General features: G+C 43.1%; 1 protein-coding gene across 10 annotated transcripts in view; it reads left to right on the top strand.

Moving 5' to 3' along the window:
• The window catches only part of DPP8 (dipeptidyl peptidase 8), a 75245-nt gene extending 69202 nt beyond the window's left edge, over positions 1–6043 (top strand). For all 10 annotated transcript variants that reach the window (XM_019010659.4, XM_019010662.4, XM_063698620.1 and 7 more), the window contains one exon: positions 1507–6043. In XM_019010659.4, coding sequence (XP_018866204.2) covers positions 1507–1629 — 123 coding nt within the window. In that variant the 3' untranslated portion in view covers positions 1630–6043. The remainder of the gene's footprint in view (positions 1–1506) is intronic.
• Positions 6044–18856: the final 12813 nt, after the last annotated feature.

Here is an 18856-nt window from a genome sequence, read left to right as displayed (position 1 = left end):
TTTTTAGTACAGACGGGGTTTCACTGTGTTAGCCAGGATGGTCTCGATCTTCTGACCTCGTTATCCGTACGTGTCAGCCTCCCAAAGTGCTGGGGTTACAGGCATGAGCCACCGCGCCCAGCCTAAATATATTTTTAAAAATAAATAGAGATGGGTGTCACTAAGTTGCCCAGGCTGATCTCAAACTCCTGAACTCAAGCGATCCTCCCACCTGAGCCTCCCAAAATGCTAAGATTGCAGGGTGAGCTACCATGCTCAGCCAAGGAATTTTTTGTTGTTTTTTATTTATTTTTTTTTAAATAGAGTCTTACTATGATTCCTGGGCTAGTTTCAAACTCCTGGGGTCAAGTAATCCTCCCACCTCAGCCTCCCAAGTAGCTGAGACTGCAGGGAATGGGCTACTGCATCTGGCTTAAAGCTAGGTTTTAGCGTGGAATCTGAAGTGATATATATAAACTTCATACTCTGTCACATTAAAGTGTGGATCTTATACTTCAGATGGATCTTTTACCATGCATTGGCCATCTGGGAAATACTGGCTCACTGTGTTATGCCAGTCTTTCAAATATTGACTCCTTTTAGTGTACAATATTTTTAAAATCACATATAATAATATTACCACTGAGCTCATCGGAAAAGTGTCTAAGTATTGGGAAGCTCATTAGTTAATAGTAGTAGATGCAAGTTTTCCAAAATTCTAACTCAAAAGCCCAGATTTTATCATTGGCAACAAATACTGTCAGTGTTGTCCTTGAAGTGACCAGCTCACTTCATTCACTTTTGAGAAAATATTTACTGGATACCCTAAATAACCATAGTTGTCAGTCATTCTTTGAAGTTAAAAATGGAGTTCCATTTAAAAAGCAGCAGTTCAGCTTGTGACTCATTCACACTAGTACTTTTCTTTGAGACATCCTATAGCATAGGTGCTTTATGCATTCCCATTTCATAAACACAGAATATTAAAAAGACTTCTACTCAAAGGTTATAACTTAATAAATTCTAATTTTTACTGCTACTTAATTGAAACTGACATTTTTCTTTTTTATTGGAAGTGTGTGGTGGTGAGGAATACTGTGACTTCTAGTGCAGTTTAATGATAGTGCCTTGATTCATGCTAACCAGCAGTTTTACTCACCTTTGCTTTTGCATCATCACTGTAAATGCTGACACAAGTAAAGGCAAATAATGTCTTTGTGTTGTTCTAAAAGTAGTTTTGACCGTGTCTATCCCTTGAAAAGGTTTCAGAGACCTCTGAAAGTCTGCAGACCACACTTAGAGAACAAACCATTGGTCTACAGATAAATCCATCATTAAGCCTAATGTTAAATAAGGAAATCATAAGATGAAGAGAGGAGTGTTTAGATAGGATTTATTCTACAATATTGCATAGAGGCTGTGCTTCATATTATTAATCCTGTTAAAAATCTCTGGAAAGCTTTGGAAGAAGATGTATTACTAAATTCTTTTTTTTTTTTCGTATCTTTATTTTTTGTTGTTGGTAAGATCTATCCTCAGGAGAGACACAGCATAAGAGTTCCTGAATCTGGAGAACATTATGAACTGCATCTTTTGCACTACCTTCAAGAAAACCTTGGATCACGTATTGCTGCTCTAAAAGTGATATAATTTTGACCTGTGTAGAACTCTCTGGTATACACTGGCTATTTAACCAAATGAGGAGGTTTAATCAATAGAAAACACAGAATTGATCATCACATTTTGATACCTGCCACGTAACATCTACTCCTGAAAATAAATGTGGTGCCATGCAGGGGTCTACGGTTTGTGGTAGTAATCTAATACCTTAACCCCACGTGCTCAAAATCAAATGATACATATTCCTGAGAGACCCAGCAATACCATAAGAATTACTAAAAAAAAAAAAAAAAAAAAGACATTAGCACCATGTATTCATACTACCCTATTTTCACTTTTAATAGTATTATAAACTTCATGAACTTAATTAGTGTATTTTTACAGTATACTTTTGAGTTTGTTAAAATATGATGATATTAGTGATTGGTTTGGTTCAGTTCCAGAATCTCTGACTAGTTACAGATTTGATAGCACTTAAATGTAATTGAATAGCTTATGCTTCATTGCTTGGGCATATCCAGCATGTTATGAACTAGTAACTATTAAACTTGACTTAACCAGTCATTCATTAATGATTTTTCAAGGATAACTTAGTGGCCTCCTAAAGACACTTGTTTTGGCACTGACCAGTTTTTAGCCAATTTAATCTGTATCTAGTATAAATAATTCTCATTTTTCTTTGATGATATTAACAGAGTGGGCTTTTCCTTTTGCATAAAGGCTAGTAACTGTATATGTAGCATGGATTTAATTAGTCATGATATTGATAATTACAGGCAGAAAATTTTTAATCAAATGATTAGAGCTTAAATATTTGCAGGCAAGTTTTTTTTTTTCCTTTAAGAAAAGGAAAAAGTACACATTCACTAGAATTCTTCAGAAAATTTAGTGGTGCCAGTTTCCATTTGGTATTTCCTTATTAAAATATTCTAGAATTTTAAGGAGATTGAAGGGAATCACAGTGGGGTGGGGAGACCTGGGTTTGGGGAATGACAGAGAGAAGAGGTGGTGAGGGCCTGATTAAAAACTAAGCAGAAGTAGTTTTAACAAAAATACTCATGAAAATGTTTGGAAACTGAAATTTAAACAACTGTAATATTAAGGAAACCAGAATCAATAAATCACTGTCTTGCCAGCACAGCTACAGAGTAACCTGATTCAGGGGAGGAAAAGTTCCTTAGAGTTACTTTTATAATTCTTTTTTTTTTTTTCCTCTTAGGTTTAGAAATCTTACAAATTTAAACTTTATCCTTTTAAAATTATTTGAACATAATTTAGATATTGTAAGCTTAAAATACAAATGTTTACAGATAACCTCTTTACCATAAACTAATCCCTGGCAAGCCATGGCTCTCTTTTTTTTTGGTGTTTAAAGCCTGTAAACAGTTTTTCTGAATGATCATGAACTTTTCTTGGTTTAGCACTAGGATTTAGCTATGAAGAGAGCTCATAGGCTTTCAGGTGCTAATTGAGATCTGCCCTGTTAGAGTCTTGGGGTGCTAGATTGGTCACATTGACACCAGTGGCAGGGAAGGCATCTATGAGTTTGATGCTTTTTATCACACACTTCAGTGTTTAGAAAGTTATTACCAATACTTTTAAACAACACTCCAAGAAAATTTTGCTATATTTCTTTCTCATCACTACAGAGAGAGTAGATTTCCCCATAGAGAGCACAGCCTCCATTAGTAAGGTTGGTGACTATTGGTAAGAGGTGGACTTCATTGACACCAAGTGGGAGGTAGGGAAAGCCCAGAAATGGCAGGATGATATGGTGGTTCTGTCATTGGGAAAGGTATTGGGTTTTGCTGTTTGTATTTATACTGTATAATAGATACCACGCTTTTTCTTATTATCTGTATATGTATTGCTTTTCATGTTTGATATTTTGCCATGCCAAAATTTGTTTATATATATTTTCAATGTTAAATTAAATTGATTTGGGTAACTTTCTTCCCCAAGAAAGTATTTTCCCCCTTAAGTATATATCTGACTGTGGAGGGTGTTTTGTTTTGTTTTGTTTTGTTTGGACTAATTGGCCTCGAAGGATCTATCCTTATAATATATGCAAAGTAGAAATGGTATACAGTAGCTTTTAAGCAGCTACTCCATTGAAACCTCTCACCCATTAAGGCTGTTTCTTCAAAGTGGAATCTCTTATTTTACCGAAACAAACTTAGAAAACTTCATGTACTCTGGAGTTCACAGGTGTTTTCCTTTTGCATGTTGCCTTCTCCTTTCCTCCTATCACAAAGAATGCTTCTATTATCACTCCCAGTCACTTAAATGCCATTGTGCTTCTTTAGCAGGAAAAAATACCTGAATGAATTCTCTTAAAGAAAGACAGTTTGACTGAATTTGCTTTTTACAACCAGTGTGGAAAATATCATAGTCAATTGAGGCAATCAGTAGAAATCTCACTAAAAGTTTGTACCCCCTGAGTATGGGTAACAGCTTAAACGGCAAGAATATATAAAAGTAGCAACAGTTTAGTGGGAGCCAAAAAGCACTAGGTTAAATATCATACTACGTTTTTAAAGACTTGATAAATGTGTACACTTGAACAACCATCCAGAGGGATAGTTACTTGAGCATTATAGAGTAGTGGAACTCAAAATCTAAGATTCATCTGGGATACTTCTAAAAGAAATGTAGAGTTTCGAATCTCACTCTTAAAAATGTGTATTCCCAGGCTAGGCATGGTGGCTCACGCCTGTAATCCTAGCACTTTGGGAGGCCAAGGCGGGTGAATCACTTGAAGTCAGGAGATCAAGACCAGCTTGGTCAACATGGTGAAACCCCGTCTCTACTAAAAGTACAAAAAAATTAGCTGGGCATGATGGTGTGTGCCTATAGTCCCACCTACTCGGGAGGCTGAGGCAGGAGAATCGCTTGAACCTGGGAGGCGGAAGTTGCAGTGAGCCGAGATGGCGCCACTGTAGTCCAGTCTGGGCTACAGAGTGAGATTCTGCCTCAAAATAAATAAATAAATAAAAATTTGTATTCCATTGATTTGGGTAGACACCAGGAATGTGCATTTCTAACAAGCTTTCCAGGCGATCCTACAGTAAGTCATCTGTGGACTACTTTAAGAAACTCTTCTATAGAGAATGGAGTTGGATTAATAATAGGTGATTTTTTACACTGGACTGATTCACAAGAACCTAAACAGTAGTCCATGAAGCTGCTCATCTGTGGTAACTATTTGGCCCCTTCTCACTCTGAAAGCAGCAGGAGATGTTGTTTACTTTGTTTCTATCCCCTTTGTCTGGAGATTAATTTTGGAATGAAAGTTTTTCTCTCTGTGCCATTCCTGGTTCTTTTCCAAAGCCTCATACAAGAGGATTAGGTCACAATGCATGCATTACCTTTTAAAAGAATGCGATATTGATACCGATGCTTACTTTTTTTTTTTTTACTACTTGTTTTATTCCTTCCAGAAAGTATTGCCCGCCTTTCTATAGCATAGTTCTCTTTAGGTGGAATGATTCCTATAAGATTTCTCATTATTAAATCATGCATTTTTCAAGATGGAATCAATCTTTGATTTAATCTAAGCTGATATTCTCATTTGTTAGAAGAACAACCTACATGCTAGAGAGAGAGGAGGAAATATACCCACGACCACACAGCCAGTTAGTATCCAGTTGGTGCTGGACTCCAGCCAGGTGTCCTGCCTCATGGTAGTTAAATGATATATAGAAAAGGTAAATTTTTAAAGAAATATTAATATATTCCTATAAAACATTTTAAAGGTAACCACATAAAAATGGTTAATTTTTCCATTCCAAAGTAAATGCTAAGCATGTTTATTAATGAAGCAGTACTTCTAATTAGTATATGACATTCTGAAGTTAATTAAACTCATTGCACTAAATGTGTCTTCCTTGGTATAGTGGAGGATTTGAGGATTGGAATATAGTGTAGAGTGCTTGCTTAAGCCTGGGAGCCCATCTTTATAGCTATTTGATGTAAGAAAAGAGACATGGCCATTTCTAAACTATATAAGGTGAGTGTGTCTATTCCCAGCAGATATAAAGGAAAAAGGAAACTTTTTTGATTCCCACCTTCCCAGCCTCACCTAGCCATCTTCCAGCCTCAAATATAGAGATGTTAGTGCAAGGTGCTGGGCTCTAGGTAATCATTTCATAAGTCCTTTACAGATAAAGAAAAAGTAGTGTTTGTATGTTTGTTTTTAAGTAACCCCAAAACAAATTTATGTTGTATTCAGCAAAATTGGAATTCAGGTGTTTAATTTTAGAACATAAAGTGCCTGCTGTTTTAAGCATTGACTTGTATAAAAAGAATTGCATGTCTCACTCCAGTAAGCTTATGGGTTTTCTCATTTTTAGGTATATGGCTTTTAATCATGTAAAGTGAAACATTAGTTTTGTTGCATTTTATTACAGGTTCTTTGTTGCAATAAAGATGCTGCTGAAATTAATTGATTTAAGTGTGCCTTTTTCTTCCATTTCCCCATGGGAATTGTACAACCTTGCCTTGATTAGTGACAACTGTGGAGTGACTAATACACATGAACAAGGTCATGTGCTTGCAGTGGAGAAGAGAAACTGTAGTATGAAGGATTACATGGGCGTTTTAGTATAAACACTAACCAAAATGCATCCAAGCCCAATGGGAGGTGTGCAGAGAACTGCTTTCTATCTGCAAGTGGTTACCAACATCCAGTGGTTGATACTACAAGGGTAAATGGTGTTAGAGCCAGTGAGGAGCATATCCCCCTACCCCAAGCTCCACCCCCGAGCAGCTGGGGGTTTGTGGGAATACCACCTAGGGTTGATAGTGGCTTCTGCATGCTGCCCAGGAAATTATTTTTTTTTTTTTAATTTTTTTGAGACAGTCTCTCACTGTCGCCCAGGCTGGAGTGCAGTGACGCAATCTTGGCTCACTGCAAGCTCCGCCTCCTGGGTTCACGCCATTCTCCTGCGTCAGCCTCCCAAGTAGCTGGGACTATAGGCACCCGCCACAACGCCTGGCTAATTTTTTGTAGTTTTAGTAGAGATGGGATTGCGCCGTGTTAGCCAGGATGGTCTTGATCTCCTGACCTCTGACCTCGTGATCCACCCGCCTTGGCCTCCCAAAGTGCTGGGATTACAGGCACAAGCCACCACGCCCGGCCCCTACTGCCCAGGAAACTTTGAGGGAGTTTAATGTACTATGTTTTTCAGAGGTTTCTGTTGTTTTTTTTTTGTTGTTGTTGTTTTGTTTGTTTTTTAGGTGGAGTCTTGTTCTGTCACCCAGGCTGGACTGTAGTAGTGCAATCTTGGCATACTGCAACCTCCCCTGCCCAGGTTCAAGCGATTCTCCTGCCCCAGCCTCCCAAGTAGCTGGGATTACAGGCGCCTGCCACCACACCTGGCTAATGTAGAGATGGGGTTTCACCATGTTGGCCAGGCTGGTCTCGAAGTCCGTAATGACCTCAGGTGATGTGCCTGCCTCGGCCTCCCAAAGTGCTGGGATTACAGGCATGAGCCACCACGTCTGGCCTGACAATATTCTGGTTTTTTGAAGTTTTATTAGAGAAAGGTCAGAGGGGAAGCAGATGAACCCCTCTGAAATGAGTAAATGTGGGTTTCTGTGATAATCCTTCCAGAACAGAGGCTTAATCTGGATTCTGTAACCCTCAAGTTGTATGTGAAGTATTGCATGAAAAGTAGTAGTGTATTATTCTGGAGACAGGCTCTTTGGCTTTATCAAATACTCAAAGGGATAGTGACCCCAAAAAAGAACCACAGCTGTATTAGGGTCTTAAACTTTTATTTTGTATACAAAAATTATTAGGAATAAAGATGATTTTAAAATAAGGGACTGCTAGGCCGGGTGCAGTGGCTCACGCCTGTAATCCTGGCACTTTGGGAGGCTGAGACGAGTAGATCACTTGAAGTCAGGAGTTTAAGACCAGCTAGCCAACATGGTGAATGAATTTTTGCATACTAAAAATACAAAAATTAGCCGGGCATGGTGGCACATGGCTGTAATCCCAGCTACTCGGGAGGCTGAGGCAGGAGAATCGGTTGAGCTTGGGAGGCAGAGGTTGCAGTGAGCCAAGATCACGCCACTGCTCTCTAGCCTGGGCAACAGTGTGAGACTCCGTCTCAAAAAAATAAAAAGTAATGGACTGCTGTAGATGAGTGCTTCCTAACCTTTTCATCTTGTAACAAAAAGAGACACTCGTATGACACAGGGATAAACAGGCACACTGGGGTAAGCTGTTAAGGCTGCTTGTAGCCAGAAGTGACTGTCCAGGCCCACCTCAGCTCTAAAGAAATCAGTATCTCATTATACATATGATCTATTTATGGCACTATGGTTGGGAAATTTTATAGATTACCTTGGCCTATCAAAAATCCAAAACCAGCTTTCACCTGACACAGTGGCTCATGCCTGCAGTCCTAGCACTTTGGGAGGCTGAGGTGGGCAGATTGCTTGAGCTCACAAGTTCAAGGCCAGCCTGGGCAACATGGTGAAACCCCATCTCTACAAAAATACAAAAACTACCTGGGTGTGGTGATGCATGCCTGTAGTTCCAGCTACTCGGGAGGCTGAGGTGAGAGGATCGCTTGAAGCTTGGAGGCAGAGGCTGCAGTCAGCTGAGATCACACCACTACACTCCAGCCTGGGCGACAGAACCAGACCTTGTCTCAAAATAATTTTTTTTTTTTTTTAATTAGCTTTCAGGCCAGACGAGGTGAATCACACCTGTAATCCCAGCACTTTGAGAGGCCAAGGTGGGAGGACTGCATGAGCTCAGCAGTTTGAGACCAGCCTGGGCAACATAGCAAGATCTTGTCTCTACTAAAAATTTTAAAATTAACTGAGCATGGTAGTGCACGCCTGTAGTCCCAGCTACTCAGGAGACTGAGGCAAAGGATTACTTGAGCACAGGAGATCGAGGCTGCAGTGCGCTATGATTATACTACTGCAGTCCAGCCTGGGCAACAAGACCCTGTCTGCATACTGTGATGGAGGTGTAGACTTCCAGCTGTAGAACTCCAGTGCCCCAGAGTCGGAGCAAGTGCTACAGCCTTGAAGCCTTTTGACTTCCTTTGGCCCTTTTAACCTCACCCACCCCACCCAATGTATATGAAGAGGCAGATATTGATCCCTTGGTGCTTTTGTGGGGAGCAGAGTGAAACAGTCACAGTATGAGAATCTCATAAACAGAGTATAATTTTATTTTGGGTTCGGTGTAGTTTGGGGATTTACCAGGATTTAAGGCTTCATCTGCTGGCTCTATCACCCTGGAAGAGGTTGAGCTCCCATTGTAATTTCAGCTCTGAGACACAGATTGTTCAGTTTGCTGTTTGTTCCTTACTCCTTACTAAAAGATGCTCTCTGTAAATTGGCCTCCAAACCTGTGTTCTTAAAATAGAAGTTTGCGGAAGCAATTAGCCAGGATAGTTGTCCTTAGCCAGCTCCAGGATTCCCCCATCTTTATTGGAAAAACACCCTGTAGATGTGGCATAGCTTAACATTCTACTCACAGGTGACAGTTACTTGCAGGAAGGTCAGTCCTCTGGCCAGGATGGTTCTGGAAACCACACAGCTCCTCTGTAAAATGAACTCTCTGTGCTGGCTTAATTACTGAGCGCATACCTGGTCGTAGTTGCATCCCTAAGCATGTATGTGTATACCACTGTCTGCAGTTCAGTTGGGTACTTGATGTGTTGCCCTGCCAGTTAATTGCTTTAAGCTGTCTCAACCGTCCATTCCTCTTTCCTATTGTTGCTCCTTCCCCAGTCTAGGTCTCACGATCTCAATGCCGGGTAAATACAGCAGCTCTCTATCCACCCTGAGTTCGGGGTGAAGAATAGAATTCCAAGTGACTTCAAATAAGCATTTCTCAACTTTCATTTAGCAAATATTGAGGAACAATCATGTGCCAGGTCTGTACTAGGCCATCAGAAAACAGAACTGAAGAGGATACAGTCCTTGCCCTCACTAGGCTCTCGGGACCCACTTCACTTTCCACCCAGAAGTCACTTCCTTTAAAGGAAGCTTTTTTTTTTTTTTTTTTTTCTTTGAGACAGGGTCTCCCTCTGCTGCCCAGGTGGGAATGCAGTGGCATGAACACACCCACTGCAGCCCCAACCTCCCAGGCTCAGGTGATCCTCCCACCTCACCTTCCCAAATAGCTGGGACTTCAGGCACGCACCACCACTCCCAGCTAATTTTTTCATTTTTTGTACAGATGCGGGTCGCACTTTGTTCAAACAGGTTGGTCTTGAACTCCTGGGCTCAAGCAGTCCTCCTGCGTCAGCCTCCCCAAGTGCTGGGATTACAGGCACGCGCCACCGTGCCCGGCTAATTTTTGTATTTTTAGTAGAGATGGTGTTTTACCATGTTGGCCAGGCTGGTCTTGACACCTGACCTCAAGTGATCCGCCCACCTCGGTCCCCCAAAGTGGTGGGATTACAGGCATGAGCCGCCTCACCCGGCCTAGCATTTAATTTCATACCATACTGTTTGCTACCGGTTTTGTTTCTCCAGTTGGATCACAGACTCTCAAAGTGGTACCTTTACACTTGCTTAATTCTCACCCATAATACCTACTGCAGGGTCAGATATATATGAGATACTTGAATACCAAAAAACAATTTTCAAATAAAAATATCTGACATCCCCCATTTAGGGTTGTCTGATTGATAGCTTATAGGTTCCTAAGTACCCATCTACCAATTTGTTTGTAAGTGCAAAAGAAACCAAATCATTCCTAAATTTAAGCTTTTAGAACTCCTTTTTCAAAATGTCCTTGTAGTTTGTATTCTTTATCCCCCACTGAGGCTTCAGGTCAGGAGATACTGCCCTTCTCAACCCTAGTTGCTATTATAGTTGCCTGGGCAGCTTTTAAAAACATTCATATATAAGTCCCTCCCAGGATCCATTACATCAAAATGGGGAGGGGAGGTCCTGCCATCTTTTAATTTGTTAAAAATAAATTCTCTAGGTGAGCCTAATGTTTAACCAGAGTAGAGTCTCTGGCCAGGCTTGGTGACTCACGCCTGTATTCCCAGCACTTTGGGAGGCTGAGGACGGCAGATCACCTGAGGTCAGGAGTTCGAGACCAGCATGGTCAACATGGTTAAACCCCATCTCTACTAAAAATACAAAAAGTAGCCAGCTGTGATGGCACGCACCTGTAATCCCAGCTACTTGGGGGACTGAGACAGGAGAATCGCTTGAACCTGGGAGGCGGAGGTTGCAGTGAGCCGAGATCGTGCCAATGCACTCCAGCCTGGGTGACAGAGTCCCTGAGGTAGAGCAATGGAAGATTTTATTCACAGAGCGTTAAGAGCCGAACGTATTTTTAGAAATCATCTAATTTACAACTTTACTTAACAGACGAGAAGCTGATGTGAAGCCAGGAAGTGATTACTCTGCAGCCAAACCAGCTGCCTAGAGTCCATACTGAAGCTCAAGGCTTCTAGCTGTGTCTCCACCTCCCAGAACAATGTTCTCCCAAGCCAGACCCAAGCAGAGAAATTCGCCAAAATGAGGGTGCCAAGGCTGTTGCCAGGGTGGTCTCAGCAGAGGCACAGGGAGTAGAGGAGGTCCCCACCCCTTGTTTCACCCACAGCAACTTAGCTGTTTACTCATGTATAATCAGGGAAAACACGTTCCGCAGCTTAAAAGAACAGGTAGAAAATCAATGACCCCTCCCCTCACTTTCAGATGAGGAAACTGAGGCCCAGAGGACTACAAAGCCATACAGCTGTTCAGTGGCAGAATCAGAACCAAAACTCAGACCAACTAACTCCCTGAGGTACAAGGAGGTAAAGCGACTTCCCCAAAGGCACAAACTAGTTGGTAGCTGAACGTGGACACCTGAATACAGTATCTAGGACTCTCAATCTAGAACTCCTACTAACTTTCCTAAAATCTAAGATGTCACCATTTGTAAGACCCTAATATTAGAAACATCAAAACGTGAATTAAGACTGTATCCTAAGAGTCAGGTGCAGTGGCTTACGCCTGTAATGCCAGCAATTTAGGAAGCTGAGGTGGGAGGATTGCTTGAGCCCAGGAGTTCAAGACCAGCCTGGGCAGCATAGCAAGACCCCAACTCTACAAAAAATATGAAAGCCAGGACCAGGCGCGGTGGCTCACGCCTGTAATCCTAGCACTTTGGGAGGCCAAGGTGGGCGGATCATGAGGTCAGGAAATGGAGACCATCTTGGCTAACATGGTGAAACCCCATCTCTACTAAAAATACAAAAAATTAGCCGGGCGTGGTGGCAGGTGCCTGTAGTCCCAGCTACTAAGGAGGCTGAGGCAGGAGAATGGCGTGAACCCGGGAGGCGGAGCTTGCAGTGAGCTGAGATGGCGCCACTGCACTCCAGCCTGGGCGACTAAGCAAGACTCTGTCTCAAAAAAAAATGAAAGCCAGGCATGGTGGTACATGCCTATCGTCCTAGTTTCTTGGGAGGCTGAGGCAGGAGGATCACTTGAGCCCAGGAGGTTGAGGCTGCAGTGAGCTGTGATTGCACCACTGCACTCCAGCCTAAGTGACAGAGCCAGGCCCTGTCTCAAAAAACAAAAAACCAAACCAAACACACACACACACACACACACACACACACACACACACACACACACAGAAGAATGATCCTAGAATCAAGGAAATATGATACTTGCCTGAAGTCTGAGTTCCTTCAGGGACTCAACTGATGCTGAGCTCAAGAAGTGTGTGCTGGGTGGATCTTGGATGTGAATCTCCCTGAACTTGCCCAGAGAAAGGAGAGAGAGCATGAAAAAGAGAAGGGAATTTGGGATCTGATAGAGTTGGGTTCAGATCCAGCAGTTGTGATTTTGAGCAACACCTCTGCTTCTCTACCCTTGGTTTCCTGGACCCTAAAGTGGAGTTTTAATACATCGCAGGGTTGCTGTGAGGCCAAATTGTCAAGTACAGACTGGCATGGGATGGGGGTTTGGAAGTGATTCATGACAGTGAAGTTGGCCCTCCTGCTGTTGATCCAACCCCACCCATCCAGGCCTGCCAGAGGGCGCAGTGTGCTCTCCAGGACATGAGCTGTGAGGCCCAAACCCTGGGGAGAAGATAGATGCTGGAAGGGGAAAGGAATATGACTCAGCCCCAGGGATCTTGGGAGGACAGCAGCTTCCGGGCCATGAACAAGGGTGGGTACAAAAGCCTCCTGTGGGGGTGACTGAACTCTGCCCTGGCCTCAGATACTTCCCACTTACCTGACCCAAAGGCTGATCTTCTGGTATTGCACATTCCTTTCTTTCTTTTGAGACGGAGCCTCACTCACTCTGTCGCCCAGCCTGGAGTGCAGTGGCGTGATCTTGGCTCACTGCAACCTCTGCCTCCCGGGTTCAAGTGATTCTCCTGCCTCGACCTCTTGAGTAGCTGGGATTACAGGTGTGCACCACCACACCCAGCTAATTTTTTTATTTTTAGTAGAGACAGGGTTTCACCATGTTGGCCATGCTGGTCTTGAACTCCTGACCTCAAATGATCTGCCCACCTCAGCCTCCCAAAGCACTGGAATTACAGGCGTGAGCCACTGTGCCCGACCTGCATGTTGCTTTAAATGAAGGCATCATTAACTGTAAGGCCCTTGTTAGGGATAAAATGTTTTACCTGTGAGCCAGGTGACACATTTTCCTCTGAATACCAACTGCTAACATTTGTATGGTGAGTGTCCCACCACTTAGAGTACTTCCTTATGACATCATTATATTCAATTTGATCCTCACAATAAAACTGGGATGTCAGGCATATTATTATTCCCCTACTTTTTTTTTTTTTTTTTGGTCAGAGAAAGAAATGAAAACTCAGAGAGGTTTATGCCTTGCCCAAGGTCACAGTGCAGAAGTGGAATGCTGATCCTGGTTTCACCAGCTAATCAGCAAGCAACATGAATTGAGCAGCTACATGGAGCTAATGATTATTCTACTTCACGGAGCTGCTGTGGGCTTTGATATGAGAAAACACATGCAAAGCTCCTAGTGCCTGGCATGTAGCACTCAGACACGAGCTATTAGTTCTCTGGGCAGTGGAAAAGAGGGTGGTCAGGGAAGGCTGCACAAAGGAGGTGGCATTTGGATTGGGCACTAAAGAACAAGCTTCCCCAGGTGGGAGGAAGTCATTCCAGGCAGGGAGAATAGGGATGAAGGGATAAGGGGTGTGGGGGCTGGCATACTGGGAGCGCTGATTGTGGGGAGAATGGTAGAAAAAGCTGGGGGTGCCAGGGAAGAAGTGCGAAGGGCCATGCATGACGGAAGCTAAGGAGATTGTGCATCTGCCCCCAGCTCTGCTGCTCGCTTCACCTCAGCTGGCCTAGCTTATCTGGAGACAAATGACGGGACAGGTCATGGGATAGTCGTGCTTTGATGGGGAAAGTGTTGGAGCAAAGGACTGTTGGGTAGAACAGGCTCAGGGTGAGGATTCCAGCCCCTAGAAGCTGTGGGAAGACACAGTCTCCAGCCCGAGGTGGTGAGCTTCCAAAGAGGGATGGACAATATGACGGTGTCGCAGGCCTTTCCGTTCTGCGGAAGACAGTGCTCCCATCCTGCCATGATCAGTGTGTCCAGCTGCAGGCAGAGCGTCCAGAGAGACCCCAGGAGAGAGCAGGTCTCAGCCCATTGTGCCAGATGTGCAGGGGCCTTATAAAAGGGGACCGAGAGACTGAATCTGAACCCCAGTCTTGCTGGGGCAGGTGGCCTTGCAGAGGTGAGCATCTGGGAGCAGTGGTTCCAAGTGGGAAGTAGCCGTTGATGGGATGGACAGGTGGAAGAGTGTCTGCCTAGAGAGCTGAGGAGGGAGAGCAGGAGGGCAAGAGGGTGTCTACCTGCACCACCTTTTAACAAATTTTTAAAAGTTTTAAGTGTATCAGGGTTACACAGGCACATAGCTTGGAGTCAAGTTCTATAATAAGTCTCAAGTAATATGTTTGTATTATTATTCTTTTTTTTCAATTTTTATGTACTATCTAGTGGCGTCCCATTGTGAATGATTAGAATTTAGCTGTTTTCCCTTCCATTTCCACCAAATACCCACAGTTCCTATCTCCCTCATCCCTTCAGTATAGTTTTATTGTAATTTTACTAGATTATATTCAGTTTTTACATCGTTAAGACTATGTAAATGTATTCAGAGATGAATCCACACAATAAACTTCAAATATTTTCTTTTTTTGAGACAGGGTCTCACTCTGTCACCCAGGCTGGAGTGCACTGGCACGATCTCGGCTCACTGCAACCCCCACCTCTGGGGCTCAAACAATCCTCTCACCTCTACCTCCAGAGTAGCTGGGACCACAGGTGCACGCCAACATGCTAGGCTAGTTTTTTGTATTTTTAGTAGAGATGAGTTTTCACCATGTTTCCCAGGCTGGTCTTGAACTCCTGACCTCAAGTGATCCACCTGCCTCCGCCTCCCAAAGTGCGGGGATTACAGGCATGAGCCACTGCTAAACTTTGAATTTGTTTTCAGTCATGAACAGCTTTTTGTTTTACCTAGTTAATAATTATTTTTTAGCTTATATATTTATTACTAATTAGACCCCAAACTCCTCAAACTTTCCATTGATTTATCTATTTTGCTTAATTGCTAGTATTTCCAATGTTTCCCTGCAATATATACAACATTTCAAATATTTAATGAGTTAAATTGGTTTTGATTTGCTAGTCTGAGATGAAGCTATCATTTGCTGTGCTGATTCTTTAGAGAAATGTGTTTGGATTTCCAGGCAATTGGTGTGTGAATGTACTGTAGGCATGGCCACCTGCACAGTGCTAGTTTCTGTCCTCAAGGAACTTCCAGTGTCATCTGAGAAATATAAACATAAAGAAGTCACCATATGAGAAATAATCTAGTTAGTACCTGTTGAGTGGGACAGACAGGTCAGTGTGGACTCGAGTTGAGTTTTAAGGGAGTCTATGTTTTTTATTATGATAAAATATACATAACATAAAATTTACCATTTTATCTACTTTTTTTGTTTGCTTAAGACAGGGTCTCGCTCTGTCACCCAGGCTGGAGTGCAGTGGTAAGACCTCGGCTCACCGCAACCTCCATTTCCCAGGCTCAAGAGATCCTCCCAACTCAGCCTCCCAAGTAGATGGGACTACAGGCACGCGCCACCAAGCCTGGCTAACTTTTGTATTTTTTTGTAGAGATGAGTTTCCACCATGTCACAGAGGCTAGTCTTGAACTCCTGAGCTCAAGCGATCTGCCTGCCTTGGCCTCCCAACATGCTGGGATTATAGGTGTAAGCCATTGTGCCCGGCCCATTTTAGCCATTTTTAAGTGTACAGTTCCGTGACATTAAGTACATTCACATCATTGTGTGGCCATCACTATTATTTACCTCCAGAATATTTTCATCATCCCAAACTGAAGATTATAGGTATTTTTTTCCTCTCTATGTTACATTTACTCTTTCTCCTTACAAAAATAAGTGTTCAATGTGGATAGTTTGCAAAGAACATAGAAAAGCACAAAGAAGAAAATAAAAATATCCCGTAATTCCACAAATTGATTAGAGACTTGATGAGAAAGGTGTGGAAAGGCAACTCAGGGTGAAATGAGACCCATCCTGCTGACTCAGAGGGTTTAAGCAGGGGAGCAATGAGGGTGATAATTTTGAATATGAAGGGTGAAGATATTAGAAACATACCTATCTTTTGTATCTTCCTTAAAAGGGGATAAATGGGGGAGGCAATGAGTGGTTCTAATAGTGAACTCAACCCAGTAAAGATTCCAGCAGCTGTACTGGTTATCAGGTTTGTTACCATATATCAAACCACCCCAAGCTGAGTGCTGTAAAACAACAACAGTCATTTGTATTACTATCTCTCACAGTCCTGGGGGTTGGCTGGGCTCAGGGTCTCCTATGTGGTTGCAGTCAGACAATGGCTGGGCTAGAGCAGTCGGGAAGGCTTCCTCACTTACACATGTGGTTACTGGGCTGGAAGGAGTCAAACAGCTGGGGGCCAGAACAGCTGGGGCCCCTCCAGCCCCTCTGCCTCCATGGGGTCTCCATGATGGAGGGCTTCAAAGTGGCTAGACTTCTTATATGGTGGCCCTGGGCTCCAAAGGTGCATGTTCCCTAAGAGAAAGCAGTGCAGGAGTAGTATCCCCTTCTGTGACAGACCTCAGAAACCAGGCAGTATCACCTCTGCCACATTCTGGTTTTTTTTTTTTTTTTGAGATCGAGTCTTACTGTGTTGTCTGGGCTGGAGTGCAGTAGTGTGATCTTGGCTCACTGAAGCCTGGGTTGAAGCAATTCTCCGGCCCCAGCCTCCTGAATAGTTGGGATCACAGGCACACACCACCACAACTGGCCAATTTTTGTATTTTTAGTAGAGATGGAGTTTCACCATGTTGGCCAAGCTGGTCTCAAACTCCTGACCTCAGGTGATCCACCCACCTTGGCCTCCCAAAGTGCTGGGATTACAGGCGACAGCCACCACGCCTGGCCTCTACTTCTTAAAGGGAGGAATGTCAAATAACCTGTAGACATACTCTAAAACCACCACGGTGGTGGCTTCGGTTATCTAGTCTAGAATGATGTGAGTACCATGGACCCCCACTGCTGGTCTACAGAGCAGGTCATCCATAAATTCTTGATCTAGAGTCAGAGAGCCAACAGACATTTTAGAGATTACTCAGGTAAGTGCTTCCCAACATTTTTTTGATGCTCAAACTCCATTCACAATAATGTGCTATCTTGTCCCCTGCTTAGAGATTTAGAACTTTCATCATTTTTGGCCCAGGCATCTCAAGCCTGTAATCCTAGCATTTTGGGAGGTTCAAGGTGGGAGGATCACTTGGAGCCAGGAGTTTAAACCCAGCTTGGGCAGCAAAGGGAGACTGTCTCTCCAAAAAAGTCAAATAATAAAATAAATGAAATTTTCATCATTTTTGCATGGTTTATAATAAAGAATTAACTTTTAAAAACCATTCATTCAGAAAACATTCACTGGGATTTTACTATCTTCTGTGCACTGTGCTAGATGCGAGGGAGATGGGAGGACACATGGTTCCCACCGCAATGAGCTTACTGTCTAGCAGTGGAGACAGACAATTTAACAAAGGACGATAATAAAGTGTCTTCAGTGCTCTGAGCGGAGAAGTACCAGCTCACAAAATACTTTGTCTGGTTCTGATCTCTCTGCTTAGATTGAAACAGCATTTCCAGGCCAGGCGCTGTGGCTCATGCCTTTGGCTCACACCTGTAATCCCAGCCATTTTGGAAAGTCTAGGCAGGCAGATCACCTTGAGGTCAGGAGTTCAAGACCAGCCTGGCCAACATGGCAGAACCCCATCTCTGCTAAAGAATACAAAAATCGGCCAGGCACGGTGGCTCATGCCTGTAATCCCAGCACTTTGGGAGGCCGAGGTGGGTGGATCACTTGAGGTCAGGAGTTTGAGACCAGCTTGGCCAACATGGTAAAACCTCGTCTCTACTAAAAATACAAAAATTAGCCGGGTATGGTAGCCTCCCAGCTACTTGTGAGGGTGAGGCAGGAGAATCGCTTGAACCCAGGAAGCAGAGGTTGCAGTGAGCCGAGATCGCGCCACTGCACTCCAGCCTGGTGAATACAAAAATTAATCAGGCATGGTGGCAGGCACTTGTAGTCCCAGCTACTTGGGAGGCTGAAACACGAGCGAGAATCACTTGAACCCGGGAGGCAGAGGTTGCAGTGAGCCACTGCACTCCAGCCTGTGTGACAGAGCAAGACTTTGTCTCAAAAAAAAAAAGAGACAAAAAAGAAAAAGAAAATAAATGAAATGAAACGAAAAAAACAAAAAAGAAACAGCATTTCTAGCACTTTAATGCTGTCACTTGATGCCATACAGGGCCCTCACACTCAACTTGTTTAAAAGGCCAATTCACTTCTCTCTCCTCGGTTCTGCTCCTCCCCCATGTTCCCTTCATTTAGTAGTATCCCATCCACCTAGTCAAACCTACAAGAATTCTAGCCCTGTCCCATTCTCTTAACCACTACATTGACCTGTTCCCAAGATGTCACTTCTGTCCTAGAACTGTCTCAGGGATGTTAAGAAAAAAAATAACTTTAAAACAACATGTTAATTCAAGGTAATTTTAATATATTTAAATTAAATTGATTATTTAAAAAGCCCTGTTCCTCATTTAATAAATGATGCATGCCTATTTTAAAGTAATTAGGGGCCACGCACAGTGGTTCATGCCTGTAATCCCAGCACTTTGGGAGGCCAAAGCGGGCAGATTGCTTTGAGCCCAGG

This window comes from Gorilla gorilla, chromosome 16 (assembly GCF_029281585.2).
Source record: "Gorilla gorilla gorilla isolate KB3781 chromosome 16, NHGRI_mGorGor1-v2.1_pri, whole genome shotgun sequence".
NCBI lineage: Eukaryota > Metazoa > Chordata > Mammalia > Primates > Hominidae > Gorilla > Gorilla gorilla.
This window is presented reverse-complemented; position numbering and strand designations above follow the sequence as displayed.